Below are 21,262 nucleotides of genomic sequence, written 5' to 3'. Positions count from 1 at the left end.
GTTGTCCGGGGGGTTGCGATGCGGTGCGAGCGGTCTACTTTGATGTCCCGGTCCATCTGCAGGGCTTCTCTAATAACTTTTGATACAGCCGTCGGTGAGCTCGAGTCCGGCTGTTCATAGATGCCGGTTATTCGGATGTTGCCCTGTCTCATCCTGCCCTCCATATCCTCACACCAGTCTTTTAGGGTGACCACCTGTTTTTGAAGATTGGTCACCGTAGACTGCAGCGAAACCACCGAGTCTGACCATGTTGACAGTCCACCTTTCATGTCCTGAATGTCCACATTCATATGCTCGATTTCTGTGCGGATCGCGGCTGTGTTATTTACGATGTCCGACCGCATCGCCTGTATTTCCAACTTTAGGACACTGAAGTCCTCCACCAGTGCGTTCTTAAGTTCCTCTCTGATAATTATGGAGATCTCTTCCCTTATGCAGGGCTCGAAATTTGCGGTGGTCCGGTCGCCCGAGGCGACTTAATTTGTCATTTGGCGGGTAATTCCTGTCACTAGCCAGCCTGGCTGGCTAGTTGAAAATAAAAAAAATATATATGAAGCGAAGATTCAGACACCCTGTCAGCTAAAGCCGCCACATATTAAGCGCGTGCCGTGTCTGTGTTAATCGATGTGTTTATCGGCAGGACGGAAAATACCAAAGAATTCCGAATCATATCGTGTACGAGTCAGGCTGTCGGTTTTTTCACTACTGCGCATGCATATAACGCATCTCGCTGAATATCGCGGTAATCACGTGTAGTATTGGACCAGGTGGGTGGAGCACAGAAGCACGGCAGGCCAGAACTGAGTTCTCAATGAACTATTTATTGCTAGCTTTTCAGCCTTTTATCACTTCCCAGCCGCGCGCACACACGCACGCACGCATGTGTTCTGATTGGGGAGAGAGAGCTCCCTTTCTCTGCTCTCCTCTCCTTTTAAAGGGTGCGGTCACTGGAGAAGACACACAAACACGTTAATCCCCATCAGGTGCAATGATCTCACCACTTACCTTCCCTGACTCCGCCCTCCATTCACAGACCGACGCTTGGCCACACCCCCACTGCCACATCACGTTATCAAATTCAATAGATGTGGCCACATTATTGCCCATTTAAACACGTGTGGTTTTGTTGTTGTTTACATCTGCCAAAGCCATGTTGCGATGTGGAATTTTGTGAAAGGTGTACAGAAACCGCCAGAGACGGGGACAAAGCGACCTCGGTCTGAAGAGAAAAAGGCCGCCGATAAAGCGTACGAGAAGGAGAAACGACAAAGGACTTATAAGCAAATGTGGGAGCAGGGTAGGCCTCGACTGCGATACGATTTTTATGGAATAATTAATTTTTTTCAAGTTGATTCCTAGTCAATATGAAGCTCCTAATGCTTTCTCTCTCATAAATGGTTAAATACAGAAAGCATGTTGGACATATTTTGGGTGCTATAGTCATGATAGTAAGTATATTTGTTTTCAATACTTGTACACCAAGTTGCCCAGTTTTCCAATATATTATTATTTGTTGATATTATATTATGGTGCTCTGTGTTGTTCTCATTTATGTATTTAACAACAGCATCAAAATACTCGGGTCTTGAAATAAATGCACATTAGTCATGAACAATGGTAACTACTCTCTTTTACGTTATTTTTGACAGAAGTAAAATTCATACATGAACAAATTTTGGCGAGTTGATTTTCTGTTTGGCGAGTTACTTTGGAAGGGAACTAGTCCGGCTGGCTGGTGAAAAAATATATGAATTTCTAGGCCTGCTTATGGATGATATAACGTCCGCTTTAAATTCGTCGGCTGCCATCCCTGAACTTTCCGACTGGGTGGGTGACGGCGGGTCTGGGTTACCTGGCATAAGCGTAGTCTGCCTCGTGTTCCTGGCAGGCCGAGGCGCATTAGGCCCGAACTTGTATTTATTTAACTTTTCCGCCATGCCAGCTGATACCGCTTCTCTACTCGGTCGTTAGTATCCCAACAATAATCTCTATGGATTAAATCACTTATTTTCCAATTGTAGTTGCTGTCTTAGTCAAGATTTATTGCTATTTTTGCAGGAGCCCCAAGAAAGGCATCCTACTCCATGCTCTGCTCAATAGCGCCCCCATGCTGACAGTTTTAACCTTAAATCCGACATGCTGACAACTTTAACTTTTCTGTCTTCACCCACGGATGATCGACTTGCCAATTCAGATGGTGACCGTGATGGTGGAGTACATCTCCCAGAGTGCGCTCTGCAAAGTGGAGGTCAAGGGAGGTTACAGTATGCCAACCACAATCCACAAATTACTGCAGCGCTACTGATCGTGTCTGTTTGCATTAAATGAGAACATTTCAAGAACTTCATTTCAAAAATGTGGTTTAGATGCGACATCCAGACATATTGGGGTCATCATTTTAACTTGTGTACAGTATCTCAATGAACAGATGAAAGACTTCATGTGCATCAAGGGCACAACAATGCAGTTGGGCTTTCAGTGAAATGCCCAAACCAGAGCGGGCCACCAGGTATAGGATTCACATTCATACACTCACAAATGACACACACATGTATTAGTAGCATAACTGAAATGGCTTCCATTTCTTTTTCCTGTTTTAGACATCTCCAGATCTCGAGCCGATAGCCCAGCCCAGCCACAGCTTACAGTATTTCCAAGGACAGCCATGGGGGGGACAGACAAAGAAACTTTAAAGTGCATATCATGGGTAAATTTAGGAGCAAGATCAATGTAATTCTCCTATTTTATATTAAACTGTGGTCAAATATGTCACATTTTGTGCAATTTTTTTACCTTGCGCAATACCAGAAAAATTCAGTTGGAATCAAGCCATTTGCGGCGAATTCGTCCACCTCTGAAAAAAACTTGCCATTTGGATTTCCTGGCAAACATTGATTTTTGTGACGTCACGTGCGGGACGCCTCCCTCTGAATCCTACTTAAGCGCTGGTTTGTTTATGAGAAAACGACCTGGTGGTTTTCTGCAAATTTCTTCAACGTTATCACGTAATTATTAAAATGGTTAACAGATGTATCGTAGGAGGGTGTAGCAACACCAATCATGATGGGATTAGTACTCATCATTTTCCAAAAGACTGGACAATGAGAGAGAAATGGGAGCGCTTCGTGCGAGGCACCCGGAAAAAGCTGAGGACCAAGCAGAGCCGAGAAAAAGACCAAGAAAATCGGCAATTCACAAGTTGACTGTTGCCAGGGTAAGAAATAAGAGAGACTATACTCTAAATTAGGTGTTCCTGTGTTTGTATGGTACACGGATAATGCTATTTATTGACACACACAAAAGTAAACATGAAAGCGCTGGGCGATAATACACTTACTGAGATTAGAGAGAACTTTATTGATCCCTTTGGGAGGGTTCCCTCAGGGAAATTAAAAAGATACAGTCCACAGCCTGGTAAAAAGCAGCCAAAGTAGAGTCCACAGTAGCGTGGTTAAAGTCCCCAGAAATGATGATAAAGGCCTGAGGGTGCTGTGTCTGCAGCCTTGCTGTGACAGAGTGAATCCTCTCACATGCAGCGGCTGCCCTCGGAGGGATGGAAACACAGATGGTGATCACATGACTGAACTCCCTCGGCGGATAATATGGCCGCAGGCTAACGGCTAGCAGCTCCAGGTCCGGGCAACATAATGCCGCTTTTCCACTACAAACACGGCTGAGTCGGGCTGAGCCGTGCTGAGTCGAGCTGAGCGGGGCTGTTGGAGTTGCATTTCGCCTACAACTGCGCTGAACCGTGCTGGCTGGAAGTGGGTGGACACATTGGGTGGAGTTAGCGAAAGTGGGTGGACGTCAGGTGATGTCGTTAAGCAGCGCAAACAGTGACATCAGTGAGCTTTTAAGCGGTAGTCTCACGACCCGAATAGTAAACAATAAACATGGAGGACATGGAGTCGTTAGTGTTGCTGGTCTTGGTGCTGTGGCTTGTTGTCACCGACAACGCAGACAAATACTGGCAAGAGCGTATAGATGAGGCAAGGTGCATAAGGCTTCAGAAATTCTCGTAATTCGTAATTCTTCTTCTTCCGGGTTTACGGATCCCAGCGCGCTCGCGGAGCGTGTGTGGGCGTGTGAGGACACGCCTCCTCACCAATCAGTGCACAGGGGAGTGTCTGCTCACGCCCCCAACCTCACTCGGCTCGCTTTGGCTCGCTTCAGCCCCACTCCAAAACGGTGCGAGTTTTAGGGGCTAAGCAGGGCTGAAGCGAGCCGAGTCGTGCTGGTTTTTGGTAGTCGAAACGCGAGCCGTGTCGGGCTGAAGTGAGCTGAAAAAGGGTAGTGGAAAAGGGCCATAAGACTGTCTTTACGGAGATACGTCCCGGGTTACACCAGCGGTTGGTCACGTAAATGATGAGTCCCCCACCTTTGCCTTTCCCGCATGCTTTAGTGTCTCTGTCGGCTCTCACAGCAGTGAATCCCCGCAGGTCCACATTAGCATCCGGTACGAGGTGTGTTAGCCATGTCTCCGTAAAAATAAATAAGCTGCTCTCCCGGTAAATCCGCTGGTTGTTCAGTGCGGAGAGCTCGTCGACCTTATTCGGCAGCGAGTTCACATTCCCCATGATAACGGAGGGAATGGATGGTTTGTAGCGCTGCCGGTTGTCCGCTAGCCTAGCCTTTAGCTTAGCTCCGGCTTTGCAGCCCCTGGGTTTCCTTTTTATTTATTTTACCAACTTTATTGGACTGTTACAAAATAAACATAAAAAAAGAAATAAACATAAAAAATAAAGTAAGTCAGCCCAAAGGGGAGAACGCGAACGGGCGACCCATGCAAGGCGTTTCCCCGAAGGTATAAAAGAGAAAAATCATACAATTAAAATTAAACTTAATTGATCTGTGGCAACCACAGTCACGGTACACAGACCAAGTACATGAAAAGTCCGTATTATAGGTGGAGGTCAGTAATTCAAAGTACAGCTCGAACAGGGATGATTTGAAAACAGGGAGGCTACGGAATTTATCTGGGGAAAAATATTTACATACATAGTTCCATGGTTTAACAATCCTATTGAAGAATGAGGCCTGATAAGTTGAGGTTCTGCAGTGTGCAGGTTTTAAAATTAATTTCAGATTTTGGGCCCTAGACCGGTCATGAGTTACAAAAGACACGTAGAGGTTTATGTTCAAATCTGTTTGGCCATTAATGCATTTATATACAAAGACTAAGTCTCTAATCTCCCTGTCATAAGTCAGAGGAAGCAAGCGCAGGCTTCTGAGTCTGAGTAAGTAGCATCCCCAATACGCTGTTGTAGCATCCAGCGCGTTGCACGTCGTTGGACTCTCTCTAACAGGCTTCTAAGGTTGACACTAGCAGGGGACCATACTTCAGACGCGTAACAGAGCTGTGACTTAACGAGCGACAAATATAAAGTCCTCCTCACTTGAATTTCCATCAGCAACGGACAGGATCTTTTTAGAAAGCCAAGCATCCGGTTAGCCTTGTTGACTATTGAGCAGACGTGCGAATCCCATTTTAAATTACTTGAAATAACCACGCCCAGGTCTTTTTCTGTCAACTCGTTGAAGGCACGTGCTGCCCAGGTGGTAGTCATGAATGATTGGAGTTTTTTTCCGCGTGACGGTCAATATTTTGCACTTGTTGGCATTATACTGCATGTTCGATTCACAACTCCACCCCTCGGCATTGGCTAGATCGCGCTGTAATTGCTCGCTGTCTTCGGATGTCAGGATAGTGCGAAAAAGTTTTGTGTCGTCTGCATATAGAGCGACTCCAGTTTCTTTATCCACGACCTCGGGAAGATCGTTGATAAAAATAGTGAAAAGCACAGGACCGACCAGGCTGCCCTGAGGCACACCGGAGGTCACGGGCAGAGGCTTAGAGACCGCGCCGTCAATTACCACTCTGTGTTCTTCCCCCAAGATGATCTCGAAACCACTCTAGCAGACACCCATCGATACCGTACCATTTCAGCTTTTCGACCAGGATAGTATGGTCAACACAGTCAAAAGCTTTTGCGAAGTCCAGATATAAAATGTCCGATTGTTTGTTTTTGTCTCGAGCTTCACCGATTTTGTGAAGTACGGACAGAAGTCGTGTGACGCACGAGCGACTGCGCACAAAGCCATGCTGGAGTGATGTTATTAGTCGCGAGATGTGATCATAAAGTCTGTTGCAAACACAGCGCTCCAAAACTTTACTTACAACTGGATGCAAAGAGATAGGGCTATAACTTGCAGCAGGCTCCTTTGAGTCTTTCTTGTGAACAGGAGTGACGTCGGCACATTTCCAGTTTGAAGGAAAGCGCCCAGTTTTTAAGGAGCGATTAAATAAATCACAAAGACTTGGAGCTATTTGTGAGCTACACTCCTTTAGAATACGAGCAGGAATTCCATCAGGACCGCTGGCTTTTGTTACATCTAGATTTGATAGACAGTCACGCACTTCGTCGACGGTTAGCGTTATTTCAGCTATTTTTTTTCATCTTATCTCAAGGGACATGAATAACCACAAAACGCTTTGTCTGAGCTGGGAGAAGTGAAAACGGAACAGAAATAGTTGTTAAACATTTCCGCTTTATCTGCGGGCTTACTAGCGCTTTGACCGTTGTGAGTAATCACAGCGTCCGTATTTGAGCGATGGTGCAGAATTGCTTTGTGATAGCTCAAACAATTTTGGGTTGTCCCGAAAAGATCCTTCAATCCTCGCCAAACAGTCACGATGTTTACATTTAACTAGGGTCTTGAGATCGTTGCTAATATTTCGAAGTTTGTTTACGTTCGGACGTTTTGTTTTTCCTAAAGTTTTTTAGTGCTTGACATTTCTTCCGCATAAGATGCCTGACCTCACCATCAATCCAAGGCGGAGTGTTTGTATCGCATATGAGTTTAACTGGCACACACTCTCCTACCGCAGCTAGAAACAAATCTTTCCACTGAGTCCAGGAATTATCGACATCGTCCGATAGAGAGAATTCAAGTGAGACCAGTTCCAGGCGTCTTCTGAGATCATCAAAATCGGCTTTACTGTAGTCGTACGTCTTACGGCGCACAGTTTTAGATCGTGTAAATTTTAGTCTTATGAAGAACTCTATCAGATAGTGATCCGAGGGAAATCCGCTTTCAGCTGGAGTGCATGTTGTTACATCTTCAATAACCTCCGGAAAGTTACACAGCAACAGATCTAATTTGTTTCCTGCTATGTGAGTTGGTCCCTGAATGAACTGACGAAAGAAATTATCCTCCATAAGAGTACGAAATGCCTCGTCTACTGAAGATGCGCCCGTGTTTGCTGGGGTAGATTCGTCCGGAGACCAGATGACAGAACGAAGATTGAAGTCTCCGACGAGAATAAAACAAGCTGTCTCGGGTGACTCTTGCAAAGAGAGGTTGAGCTCGTGTAGATCCTCAGGCCCCAGTTCAGGATGATAAAATGTATAAAGAATAACCGGTGAATTATGGTCCTTGTAGAGCTCGACGACTATGAACTCAGCATTGTCTCTCTCTAGTTCCTGCCAGCGTCGAGTCTTGATTTCGGGCTTAACTGCAATAAGTACGCCCCCGCCAGTTTTGTTTACTCTATCCTTGCGAAAGATAGTGTATCCTGTAAAAATCTCCGAAGATGAGACTGACTCATCCAGCCATGTTTCACTAATGCAAACCACGTCGTACGAATTTCGGTAGACCAACTCTTGCAGAATGGCTAGTTTGCATATTTTACGTGAAGGGTTCTCTTCGAGTGGAATGAGAGCCTTGACACTTCTAGCATTTAAATATAGCGCGTTTAAACCACGCTCAGAGTGAGCATTAGAAGGGCCAGGGTTGGGGCTCACGTCTCCTCCGAGCAAAAGCACGCCACTAGCGAATAACTTGAGAGCACGAGATCTTGAATTGAGTGACAGTGAATCCAAAATGGCCGATTGACGGCGGAGAGCCAAAGCGAAGTAGGCTTCTGATCCATATGGCAAATAGGCAGCATGTGACGGGCTGCCAAATAAAACAGGACGTCGATGGTGTCTTTGCAGAGGGTTTCGCAGAGGTGTTTTACATCTGGCTAAAACTGTTAACGCACACAATGCAAGACAAAGCAGAGCTAGGAAACTGGTTTTCGGCATTTTTTTGTGTTCAGTGTAGAAACAGGAAGTTCTTCCCCTCTTCTTCTTGTACATTTTGTTGCGGTGCTTTTTACACATCCATGGTTTCCTCTGCTTGGCTCCCAGAGTGCTGATCTCAGAGCAGCCATCATAAACACAGCGCTTCAGCACGTTCTCGTCGCATGGCTCGGCCGGGCTCGGGGCGCTCTCCCTCGGCTCGGCTGTGTCCAGCGCTTCGCTCCTCAGCTCCGCCGGGATGGGGTGTCGTATCCCGGCTCGTCCCATTGTTTTCAGGGCCAGCAGCTCCTCTCTCGAATAAGTGAGAAAACTGGCTCCTGGTTGCGTGTTGAAGTTAAAAATATCCATGGGATATGAAGAAAAACATGCTGTGTCTTCGTAAGAAGAGGAGAAAAAAAAAAAAAAAAAAGAGGCTTAAAGAGCTAAAAACTACAGAGCTACTGGAGAGGCAGCCGTCTCACACAGCGCCCAAGGTCACATTTTCTTTGCATTTTACTTCACATGTATCAAGGGATCTGCGTGTCAGGGCTTGAGATCTTGGGACGCGTCAAACACATTGCATGTATATACAGCCCTGCTTAGCCGATTCCAGGTGTGTAGCTTCAGGGTATCTGCACATTTTTCATCTGCAAATTTAATGACTTTTAAGACCTTTTTAAGACCTCTAAGAATAAAAATGAAGACCACTACCACGGCAAAAATATGAAATCAACTACACTCTAGGCTGTTCAGTTTAACAAAGCACATTTGTATTTGAGCAACAGTGCAAATAGTCAGTGCATATTTACCAACAAAGTGCAGATCAGGCAACGGCCTTCTCAATACCACAAAACAATACTGCTGTAAATAATGTACAAACAGTATGCAAATAAATGAAAGTGCAAATGACAAGTAAAACACAGAGTCCAAAAAAATGGACAGAGTAAAAAATAAGGGAATAAGAGTCCAAAAAACAACAACATATTCTTGTCTTGCACAATTTTTACTGTTGATCCGTTAAGTATCTCAGTTCAGTAGCCTTCTTTTCAATGTCAGCATTTAGGACCACCAACTGCTCTCCCTTTTCCTTGGCTCGTCGTCTCAGGGTGTTTGTTATTAGTGTTGCCATTTTGGTGCCAGCAGAATTCTCTGCTGCTTCTGCCATGTGGTCAGCATCCTTTTGGAGACTCTCACATACACCTTCCAATGATCTCCTCTTCCTTTTGGGTTCCTCAAGTTCCTCCACCACGTTCTTTCTTTTGGTCATCTTTTTCCTTTTTACTTCTCTCTTCATCCAGGTGTGCTCTGTACCTGGTGCGTGCTATGGCACAGTAACTGACCATCTCTTTGGTCAGAGGCACTTTGGTCACTCCTCCACACACTCTGACATGGTCGCATATAAGCCTCTGTGCAATGATTGCTTCCTCGGTTATGTTGCAGGTCTCCACCTCTATTTGTTGAAAACCCACATTCAACTTCAGTTTGCCCATGGGACAAGAGCAGCAAATTTCTGCAGAACGTCCAGAGGCCAGGATAAGACCCACTCACTTTCTGATGGAAAAATACATCAACTCTGGATTCCTCTGAAGGACATGAAGGCCAAACCTCTGGCCTCACTGTACAGGAGATTTTCAAACTGCTGAGATATTACATCACCTGTAATTTGCACATTCTGAGTCAGGGAACATTGCCCTGAAGACGGTGCTCACGTCTTTGTTGGACGTGTAGGAGTGTGTCGGCTAACCGTTCGCAAAACCCACAGCATTTCGGCCTTCAGTGTAGTACATGGATTTCCCAAAGCATTTGAGCGTATCGGGCCCGATCCGCTTGCTCTGCCTGCCAATACGCTTAGTCGCTTTAGTTAAAATCCGATACACTTACTGTAGATTTATACCGATACGTTAAATTTCCTACCCACAAGTAACTCGATACATAGGAGAGCAAATAACAGATCCATTTACATATCGATTGATATTTGTGTTCAACAAGCCGTCTTTTTTTCCAATGTTTGTGTTGATTCTTTCAAAGTAATATGTCCGCGTGGTATGATGTAAACAAACTGTAATCTGTTGGCTGTGTCAAGATGACGTGTTCAAACTGTCCAATAAAAATATTGAAAGAAAACGTCAGACATCCTGGAAGTTTCCGATTCATTATAAGCGATCTCATTGGCTGCCGATGTTGTCCCCCACCAGACGGACAAAGCCGACTGATTTTAATAAGTGAGGAGAAGACTCGCTGGACAATCTGATCCACATCAGCATGGATGACAGCGAGATGGACTATGAGAGGGCTGCCCAACATTGGGCCAAGCAAAAGCCAAGGAGAATTAGTCTGCTTTAAAGGAGCAGAAAACTTAATCCATTAGTTTGGGCTTGCAGAAAGATTATGTACTTATAAACACTCTCACAAAGCGAAGTTGTCCAAATGTGTCAAATACAGCATCATTTCAAATAATAATCATAAGCAGTTTTGGCAGTGTGATGTCACTGGGATCCATTTAACAAAAGAAGGCTCCGGATTATTCTTCTGTTAAAGGCTCACAGTGACCTCACACTGCCAAATACACTTATCATTATTATTATTCGAAATTATGCCATATTTGACACTTAACAAATTCTCCTCATGAATGTGTTTATAAGTACTCATCATCAACGGGGCCTGTGTGGAGAGGGTCCCGGTGTTCAGGTTTCTCGGCATTGAGCTGGAGAACTACCTAACCTGGAGTGCCAACACCAAGGAGCTGCTGAAGAAGGCGCAGCAGAGACTGTACTTTCTGAGAATCCTCAGAAACAACCGTCTCCCCCAAAATCTGCTCCGGGCCTTCTATCACTGCTCCATAGAGAGTGTGCTCACGTACGGACCGTGTGTTTGGTACGGCAGCTGCACATCCTCAGAGAAGGCGGCGCTCCACAGGGTCGTTAGGGCAGCAGAGAAAACAATAGGCTGCCCCCTCCCCACCCTGGAACAGATTTACACCTCCAGATGCCGCAGGAAAGCAACGGACATTTCAAAAGACTCATCACACCCCGGTCATTCACTACGTTTACATGCACATAGAGAGAATCAAATTTCTGCCGTTGCTCGACTGAAATCGAAGTTCAAAATGCCATGTATACACCTTAATTCGGCTGAAATTGAACCGAACTTGATTTCTCGGAATCGAGCTACACGACCTAGTTTATGCGATTTCTGCCGAGCTACTTTGTGCATGTATACCCTATCGAGCTACTTGTCGAGCTACTTCCGGAAGTGACGAGTGACGAGACCACAAGCGGGAAACACAACAGCCTCGGTCGGCATGACAACGAATCATGACAACGGCATGAATCTTTTCTTTTTGTGGCATTGTTTGCACTGTTAAAATTTAGCTCACTTACTGTATCACCAAATACATCTGTACAGCTGTTGCATAGCTGTGAACTGTGTACATAAACAAGTCATTGTATTTGTGTGTGTGTGTGTGTGTGTGTATATATATATATATATATATATATATATATATATATATATATATATGTATATATGTATGTGTATGTATATATGTATGTCCAACATCTGAAGAATGTCAATAAAAACAAAACAATTGAACTTTTTGTGTGTTTATTAAGACATAAGTTAAATTGTAAGCAAAAATAAATTTTTTTTTGTAAGCAAAAAATGGACTTTAGAAAAATATTATTGTGCAAAATAAGTTGTCTTACAAAACAGTGGTCTGCGCCAGACAGTTTGTAGCCATAGTCTGTTAGAGCAAGCCTAACAGCTTGAACACGGAACTCTAGTGTTGCCAGATTGGGGGTTTTAAGTGCATTTTAGTGGATTTGAACATGTTTTGGGCTGGAAAACGTCAGCAGTATCTGGCAACACTATAGCTCTTCTTCATGACGACAACCGGAAGTGTACCAACACGATGGGGCGTGTAGCGCCACGTGTGGCTCGGGTGCACCTTGCACAATAGCCCGATTTCACTTGTGCATGTAGGATTGGATTTCTCTGGCACCCCTGCTGGGACCCTTTGCTCGATTACCAACAGCAGCTCGATTTGGACGTGCATGTAAATGTACTGATTGTCTCTTCCAGCTTTTGCCATCAGGCAAGAGATACAGAGCAATGAAAAGCAGGACAAAACGCCTAAAAACAGTTTTTATTCCAAAGCAATCATGGCTTTAAACTCAAATGTGCAATTTGTGCAAAATATATATGCACGTGTGTATATATTTTCTTATCAGTGTAATCTGTGTACATACAGAACCAAAACAATTCTGTTTATACTATTTTCAGTGCAATCCGTGTCCATATAGAACCATACAATAGATTTCTGTTTATATTCTGTTTATACCATTTTACCAGTGCAACTCTGTATACTTTACTATTTATTTTTATACTTTATTTGTTCTCCCTTTTTTCTTTCTATAACTCATAATGAGTCAACAGCACCTTCAATTTCATTGTACCTTTGGAAAAGTGACGATGACAGTAAAGACTTTCTCTCATCTCTTATACTTTTCATCCTCGAGCCAGTTATCATTAAACCTGCATTTGCCCATCTTGCCGCCACTCGTGTCTGAAATAGCCACTCAAACACTTCTTCGTCTATAAAATCACGAATGTCAACCCCTACGGATTTCGGCATTTTAAAAATGGTACGGGCGTAGTGGTATTCAACTACGGATTTTTCTACATTTTCACCTTAAAATTATTTTGATTTATTACCATCCAAAAAATTGTCATGAAATACGAAAATGCATGGGAGCCGTCATTTTCTACATTTAGAATTACTCAACCGGTACTTCCGCTAGTACCAACAAGCCATTCCGAATGTCTGAGCATGCGCAATTGTGATTTTCCTGCACACCGAGCAGGAAATAACAGCACATGTAGCGTAACAATAGACAGGTCAAGAGGTCACGATGTCGGCACCACCGAAGAAAAAACTCAAAACATCTAAAACTGGAGGTCGCTTTCTTCCCGAATTCGATCCAGAATTTTGGACATGCCAGTGTGTAACATTGGTACAGCGGAGTCAGTTTTCAAAACTTTGGATGAAGTATTACAGTAGGTATGTTATGTCCATTTTAATGAATATAGAATAAATACATTTCTATTTGTATGAATAATTTCTGAAATATAACTTTGTTTTAAAGATGCATGATGATCGTAATACTAATAAATGAGATGATCATTTAAAATCAAGAGATGAGAAAAAAATTAAATGCCTGATGTGATTATGTATTTGTAAATAGGCTTTAATATATGAATAAAAATAAATTCTTTAACTCTGTTATGCACAATTATCTCCTTTGTATGATTAATGTCTGAAGTATACATGTTAAAAAGTTGCATATCATTTAAGTATGTTATTTATGAGAAATAAATATTATCCCTTTTGTGTTAATTATGTCTGAAATATTCCTTTTAATACAAGTTGCATGTAATTTGTTTTAAAAACATTTGTAATTATGTGGAATTAATATTTCCTTTTGTATTGATAATGTCTGAAATATTTTTTTAAAAGTTTGATATAAATTGAAAATGTTGATATATTTTTTTCAGGAAGCAGGACATTCCTTGGACAAATTGTGTTGGCTTTGCCAGTGACGATTGCAGCGTCATGATTGGGAGAAAGAACTCTGTGCTGACAAGAATGAGAGAGAAACAGCCCAACATCTTCAACATCGGATGTATTTGCCACTGAGCAAATCTTTGTGTTGCTGCTGGAGTAAGAGTTGTCGATTCCTGTGGATGAACTCCTCATTGACATTTATTTCCACTTTGAACACAGGTGATTTTAGTTACACATGATAATTCATCATATTTATGTTAAGGCCAAAACAAAAAAGTGTTCTGTGTCAGATCACAAGGCATAAATAATTTAGTAGGTAATTGGTAGGGAAGAATACAACAATGTGCCGAGTGAACCCCAAATTATTGGATGATGTGAGAAGAGACACTAAATTTTGTTGAACTGATATAGGGTTAAGAAAAACACTGACTGTTGTTTAATTGAGTGTTAACAGTACATATGGATGTACAGAAATAAACCAGTGCATATATTAGGCAAGAGCTGATACATTTTTATTGTGCATGAAATATTACTATGGATTTGGGATGGAAATTATGGATTTCTTTACCAGGGAGTACAGGTGAGAGCCGTGAGGGGTTGACATGTATGTCTATTTCTACGGCGTGCATACAGGCCTACAGGGAAAACACTGCCCCCTAAATAGTGTGTGATGCCTATGCTATAGGCACACGCTTCTTTAACTGTCTGGTTAGACAGGGACGTGCGCTGGTGAAATAGCATGAAAAATAGTCTCTCCGGACATTGATAACTTTCTTTCATTCCACCCAGATGAAATTTAATGCCACTCTTCGAAAATTACTGAAATTTTCAAGAAGGTGGCGCTGATGTGCCGATAAGTTGGAGGCCAAATAAGCCAAGACGACGACTCGCAAAATTATGGAAAAGTCTCAATTTTCTTCAGCAACAAGTCACTGAAAAAAAATCCCTGTAATCTACAAGAGGCGCAAGCCTTACTGTCAGACACACCAACGCAGAAACCTCTCCAACCTCCGGCCACTGCAACCTCACACCACTGCAACCAGCTCCTTTACTCTTGGACTCTCAAACTGCCAGTCTGCTGTCAACAAAGCTGACTTCATCCCTGCTTATGCCAGTAGCCTCTCTGTAGACATGCTGGCACTAACAGAAACCTGGTTGAAGCCTGATAACACAGCGACCATAGCAGCACTGTCCATCACCCACTCCTTCTCACACACCCCTCGTCCAATACAACGAGGAGGAGGAACGGGAATCCTAATCCACAATCAATGGAACTACGCTCCCTTGCTGCCCAACAATAACTACAGCTCCTTCGAATACCACGCCATCAAGGTGACTGCTCCAATCAAGTTGTCCGTAGTAGTGATCTATCGCCCACTAGATGCCATGGTGGATGAACTGGACACACTGATCTCTTCTATCCCAGATCTGGATGGTCCGCTACTCATCCTTGGCGACTTCAATATACACCTAGACAAGCCATACGCCAATGACTTCAAGGACCTGATGAACTCATTCGACCTTCATCTGGCCAGCTGCTCCCCGACTCACAAAAATGGAAACCAACTTGACCTGATCTTCACTAAGAACTGTCAGGCAAACAACATGAAGATAACACCACTGCATGTATCAGACCATTTCTTCATCCATTTCACAATCAATCTACCTGAGTTACCTGCCACCCCTCCTCCGGTGGTCACATACCGACGTAACCTACGCAAACTGTCAACCACTCACTTTGCATCAGTAGTCGCCTCTGCTCTGCCACCCCCCAGCACACTGTCCTCACTAGATGTGGATACTGTGACAGAGTCATTCAGCTCTACACTGAACTCCTGCCTGGACAACCTGTGCCCTCTATCCACTAAACCTGCACGATCTTCCCAACCTCGACCTTGGCTGACTGAATCCATCCGTGCCCTACGTACTACTCTCAGAGCGGCGGAAAGGAAGTGGCACAAAACTGGCAATCCATCAGACCTTGAAAACCTACAATCTCTACTAGCCTCCTTCGCCACCTCTGTAACAACTGCCAAGAAGGCCTACTACAACGACAAGATCAGCAACACTACGGACTCAAGGAAACGGTTTTCTACCTTCAAATCATTGCTCAACCCTCCTCCCCCTCCTGCTGCCACAGATCTCAACCCAGACAACTTTGCCACCTTTTTCACTGAAAAGGTAGCAAACATCAGCAAGCAATTCAGCGACCCTCCCTCAACCGAAAGCTCACCCCAAGAAACTACTCACACTGCTGCAACACTCCGTAAATTTACTTCACTCTCTGAAGGTGATGTCGTCAAACTCATCGCTGAGAGCCGTCCCACCACCTGCCCACTGGACCCAGTGCCCAGTAACCTGCTTCAAGACATTGCCTCAACAGTAGTTCCAGCTATTACATGCATCATGAACTCCTCACTGTCCTCTGGAACCGTCCCCTCTGCCTTCAAACAAGCAAGGGTAACACCTCTACTGAAAAAGCCTACGCTCAATCCAGCACAGGTTGGAAACTACCGCCCTGTCTCACTGCTCCCCTTCCTATCAAAAACCCTGGAAAGGGCAGTTGCAAAACAGGTTACCAACTTCCTAAATCAGAACGGACAACTGGACCCAAAACAATCTGGCTTCAGAAGTGGACATTCAACTGAAACCGCATTATTGTCAGTAACTGAAGCTCTTAGGACTGCAAGAACGGAAGGACTATCCTCTGTCCTCATCCTACTAGACCCATCAGCTGCCTTTGACACTGTCAACCACAAGATACTCCTCAGGATACTCACAACCATGGGAATCACTGGTGCCGTCCACTCCTGGTTCAACTCCTACCTCTCTGGTCGCTCCTTCAACGTGTCATGGCAAGGAAAACTGTCTTTAACTCACACCCTCACCACAGGCGTACCCCAAGGATCAGTGCTGGGGCCCCTTCTGTTCGCAATGTACACTACTTCCCTGGGACATGTCATTCGAACACATGGGTTCTCCTATCACTGCTATGCTGATGATACCCAGATGTACCTGTCCTTTCAGCCAGATGACGCCACGGTTTCAGCACGCATCTCAGCCTGCCTCACCGACCTGTCAACATGGATGAAGGAACACCACCTACAATTGAACCTATCCAAGACCGAACTCCTTGTGATCCCAGCTAAAGAGTCAATTCGTCACAACATCAACCTTCAGATGGGCTCTACCACTGTGGCCCCAAACAAAGTCGTTAAAAACCTTGGTGTTGTGATCGATGACCATCTGTCATTCTCCAACCATATTGCATCAGTCGCCCGGACCTGCCGATTTGTGCTGTACAACATACAGAAAATCAGACCTTACCTGACCCAACATTCAGCACAACTATTGTTTCAGGCCATGGTCATCTCCCGCCTGGACTACTGCAACTCCCTCCTAGCTGGTTTACCTGCTTGTGCAATAAAACCACTGCAGATGGTTCAGAACGCTGCAGCACGTTTGGTATTCACTCAACCCAAAAGGGCTCATGTTACTCCTCTATTTATCCAGTTGCATTGGCTGCCAGTGGCAGCCCGGATTAAGTACAAGGCCCTGACCCTTGCCTACAAAACCATCTCAGGAACAGCCCCAGCTTATCTGAAGGAAATGCTAAGGCCGTATGTTCCTGCCAGAGAGCTGCGTTCCTCCAACACAAACCGACTAGCAGTGGCCACTGCTCGCTCCAAGCGATCTCAGGCAAAACTGTTCTCGGTAATAGTCCCTCAGTGTTGGAACAAACTTCCAGAAGCAACTAGACTAGCATCATCTCTTTTAACCTTCAAGAAGCATGTAAAGACTCTCCTCTTTCATGACTATTTACTGCACTGATGCCTGAGCTGGCCCAGACCCGGGGTAGACTCTTAGGCACGTTGTGCGGTGCGTTTGTGTAAGTGTCTGTCTTTCTGTCTTGTCTTACTTGACCCTGCGCTAAAGTATTTAAAAAAAAAAACACTACTAACCCCAGTTGGCAATTACACCTATTGTTCTGTATATTTCCTGTGCACACTGTATCTGCAAGTGTTATAGGCTATGTTTATGTCCTCTATTGTAAGTCGCTTTGGATAAAAGCGTCTGCTAAATGTAATGTAATAATGTAATACGTTTTAAGACCTTAAAAACCGTACATTTTATTTAAGACTTTTGAATACTTTTTAAGGATCCACGGAGACCCTGAGCTTATGAAATCTTTCTCCTACAGTAGCCAGTACTCTTCTAAATGAAGAAATGTATAAATACATAATAGTAATTAGAAAAAATATGATTTATGTAACAATAGATAGATGAGCATTGATACATGAATCCATGGGTTTAGAAGCTCAGGCGACAATTCCATATTTCAGTGCAAAATCGCGAGCTTAAACTTTGTCTACACAGACTGTGCACTGAACCCATGCGAGCTCTCTCAGCCTGCTGGCGGATCTGCACGTGATGTCACGAATCTGGCTCCAGACTCCCTTGGGATTTTTCCAGATGCGTTTTGTTATTTTATTTTTTTCTGCTGTAGACAGATGGCCTTGTGCAACATTACCCTTCTGGATGAGTGTGGAAAGGGACATACTTTTTTTTTCATGAAACACTAAATTGGTCCAGGATATGCACTTTCAGGCCTCGTGGTATTCCCATCACACATGGATTGAATATTCTCAGTGCCAGGATTGTGTTTATTGTGATGCCTGCAGGCACTTTGGCCTTCCAAACACCGAATCAGTTTTCACTTCTGATAGGGGCGATAAAAACTGGAAATAGGCAACGTTCAAAGATGGAGGCTTTGCGTCCCACGCCAAGTCTGAAGCACACACAAATGTTATGCTAGCCTGGAAAAATCTTGAGATGTAGGCCCACACACAAAACAAGACATATTTGATGACTAAATTGTCACAAGAGCAAACACAACAGATACAGGAAAACTGTGATTCTATTAAAAGTATAGCTGAAGTTTTACTGTTAACTGCAACACCAAACAGCACAAAGAGGTCACAGAGAGAGACAGTGGATTCAGGCAACAAGGGAAACTTCCTCGCTATATTAGAGGTTCTTAGTAACCACAACACAGCTGTGAAAAAGAAACTGAAAGCTGTTCATGCTAAATATACAAGCCACCAAATCCAAAATGAAATGTAGGACACATTTGCAGAAATGGTGCGCTCCACCATCATCAGTGAGGTCAAGGAAAGTCAAGTCTTTGCTCTGATGGCAGATGAAACCAAAGATGTAAAAAAGAGAGAACAAATATCTCTTCTTCTTCTTCTTAGGTATTACTACAGGGGAGCTGTAAGAGAGCTTTTTGCACTTTGAAGCTGCACAGCATCTTAATGCTTCAGGGTTGGCGAACAAAATAACACACACCCTTGAAAAATACGGCCTGGAATATAGGGACAATTTGATCGGACAAGCTTACGATGGAGCATCCGTCATGAGCGGCAAGAACCCTGGAGTTCAGGCTCGTGTAAAGGAAGTGGCAAAGCAGGTCTTTTATGTACATTGTAATGTCCACTGCCTTAATCTAGTTCTTGTGGACACGGTTAAAGCTATCCCAGAAGGAGAGTGCTTCTCTTCTATTGCGCAAAGACTGTACACATTCACGTCTGGGTCCTATGTTCACACCAAATGGCTCAATACATGGAAAGAAATGTACAATGGGGCGCCAAGGGAGCTACAAAAGTTAAGTGTGTGGTGGGCCTGTCAACATAAGTCTTGTCAAACAATTCTTGATAGACTGCCTGCAATTATCAGCGTTTTAGAAGAAACCGTGGAAGAAAAGAATGGTGATGGGTCAGTTGATGCAAGAGGCCTGCTTGCCCAAATGGACCTCCAGTTTGTAGGGTTTCTAGTTGTAATGACTGGGCTTTTTGGGGAGGCAAGATGCCTCTCGGATGCCTTGCAGTCTCCTAATCTGGATTTAGGTTTAGCTGTTGATTTAGTTCAAGCTCTTGTACAGACTCTTCAAGACTGCAGGGCTGAAACATACTTTGAAGAGCTGTGGAAAGAAGTTCTCCATACAGCTGAACAGTGCAACATCGAGACTGATCCTGCACCCAAAAGAGAGAAAATACTGAGCAAAAGGCTTGATGGACATGCGGTCATGAGTCAGCTAGGTGGGGGTCCTGAGCAAAAGGACAGTCTTTGCACAGGGTTATTTTACCCAGTCCTTGACCATATGCTCAGTGAGATCAACACACTGTTTTCTCAACCCAACTGTCAAGTGATGAGGGGCGTTCCGGCGCCGAATCCTATAAACGCTACATTTTGTGATGAAGCAGCTCTGCTACCCTTTGCATCCATCTATGGAAGCAATACTGAAGACAGGAGACACGAGTTACATCAGCTAAAAAGAATCCTGGAGAGGAAAAGCCACACAGGCCAAGAAAAACCATCTAGAATAGTTGAACTGACCAAATTCATTGAGCCCCAGCATGAGGTGTTTCATGAGGTCTTTAGATTGTGTAAAATGGCAGTCACCATCCCTGTGAGTGCAGCTGCCTGTGAAAGGAGCTTTTCAGTGCTGAAGCTGATTAAAACTGACTGAAGATCAACTATGGATGATGAAAGACTGAGCAACCTGGGTGCTGTGAGTGCGGAGTCCGAACGAGCCGAGTCCCCGGACATGGAGGAATTTGTAAATAGGTTTGCTTTAAGTCACGTGAACCGGAGGATACGACTTTTGTCAGTTTGTTTGACACGAGTGTCTTCTGTAAAACTCAGTTTGGCTTCAGCAACACAAGAATACAAGTTTGATTGACAGGAGTGTGTTCTGCAATACTGCGATTTGTAAATATCATTTGTAAATCAGTTTGCTTCGAATCACAGCAACACAAGAATTAAACTTTTGCAGAAGTGCCTTCTGTTATATATCTAAGTACCTTCTCTTATTTATTATATATCAGTAAATTTTTTAATTGTGTGAGCTTCATCAATTAAAAAGGCACAATGTTCACAACTGTTTAAGGTTTTTTTTTTAATCAGCTTAGTCTCATCTCATTATCTGTAGCCGCTTTATCCTGTTCTACAGGGTCGCAGGCAAGCTGGAGCCTATCCCAGCTGACTACGGGCGAAAGGCGGGGTTCACCCTGGACAAGTCGCCAGGTCATCACAGGGCTGACACATAGACACAGACAACCATTCACACTCACATTCACACCTACGCTCAATTTAGAGTCACCAGTTAACCTAACCTGCATGTCTTTGGACTGTGGGGGAAACCGGAGCACCCGGAGGAAACCCACGCGGACACGGGGAGAACATGCAAACTCCGCACAGAAAGGCCCTCGCTGGCCACGGGGCTCGAACCCGGACCTTCTTGCTGTTTAGCGACAGCGCTAACCACTGCACCACCGTGCCACCCCTAATCAGCTTAGTAATACATTTAAAATCTTATTATGCAGGTCTTCATGATGTAATTCTACATGGCAGTCACTGCCTGCCCAGATTAATGAGGGAGTGACCAAGAAACACCATGAGACCTACAGCGACTTGCCACACAGAAAAACAACAACAAGAAGAGATCAGTTTATGTGCCACCCCTGTGTGAACAATGATCTCAGTCTGGCCACCCCGAGAAAAACTGTCCGGCTCCGCCACTGACGAGTGGGGAGTTAAACTCTCGCGGGTACCAGAGGACCCGCCCCCCACTGTA

General features: G+C 44.2%; 3 protein-coding genes across 4 annotated transcripts in view; all 3 read right to left on the bottom strand.

Annotated features, from left to right (window-relative positions):
* The window catches only part of LOC132882261 (NACHT, LRR and PYD domains-containing protein 12-like), a 292,932-nt gene that overhangs the window by 89,989 nt on the left and 181,681 nt on the right, over positions 1-21,262 (bottom strand). The gene's annotated exons all lie outside the window — the stretch shown is intronic.
* Positions 1-21,262, bottom strand: part of LOC132882266 (uncharacterized) — a 247,947-nt gene that overhangs the window by 179,728 nt on the left and 46,957 nt on the right. The gene's annotated exons all lie outside the window — the stretch shown is intronic.
* Positions 2,079-21,262, bottom strand: part of LOC132882264 (NLR family CARD domain-containing protein 3-like) — a 54,411-nt gene continuing 35,227 nt past the window's right edge. The window contains exon 9 of the mRNA XM_060915550.1: positions 2,079-2,235. Within this exon, the coding sequence (XP_060771533.1) occupies positions 2,094-2,235 (142 nt within the window). The 3' untranslated portion in view covers positions 2,079-2,093. The remainder of the gene's footprint in view (positions 2,236-21,262) is intronic.

Source organism: Neoarius graeffei, chromosome 2 (genome assembly GCF_027579695.1).
Source record: "Neoarius graeffei isolate fNeoGra1 chromosome 2, fNeoGra1.pri, whole genome shotgun sequence".
In the NCBI taxonomy this organism is placed as follows: domain Eukaryota; kingdom Metazoa; phylum Chordata; class Actinopteri; order Siluriformes; family Ariidae; genus Neoarius; species Neoarius graeffei.
The sequence above is the reverse complement of the archived record's forward strand: the minus strand, read 5'-3'. Positions and strand labels throughout refer to the sequence as shown.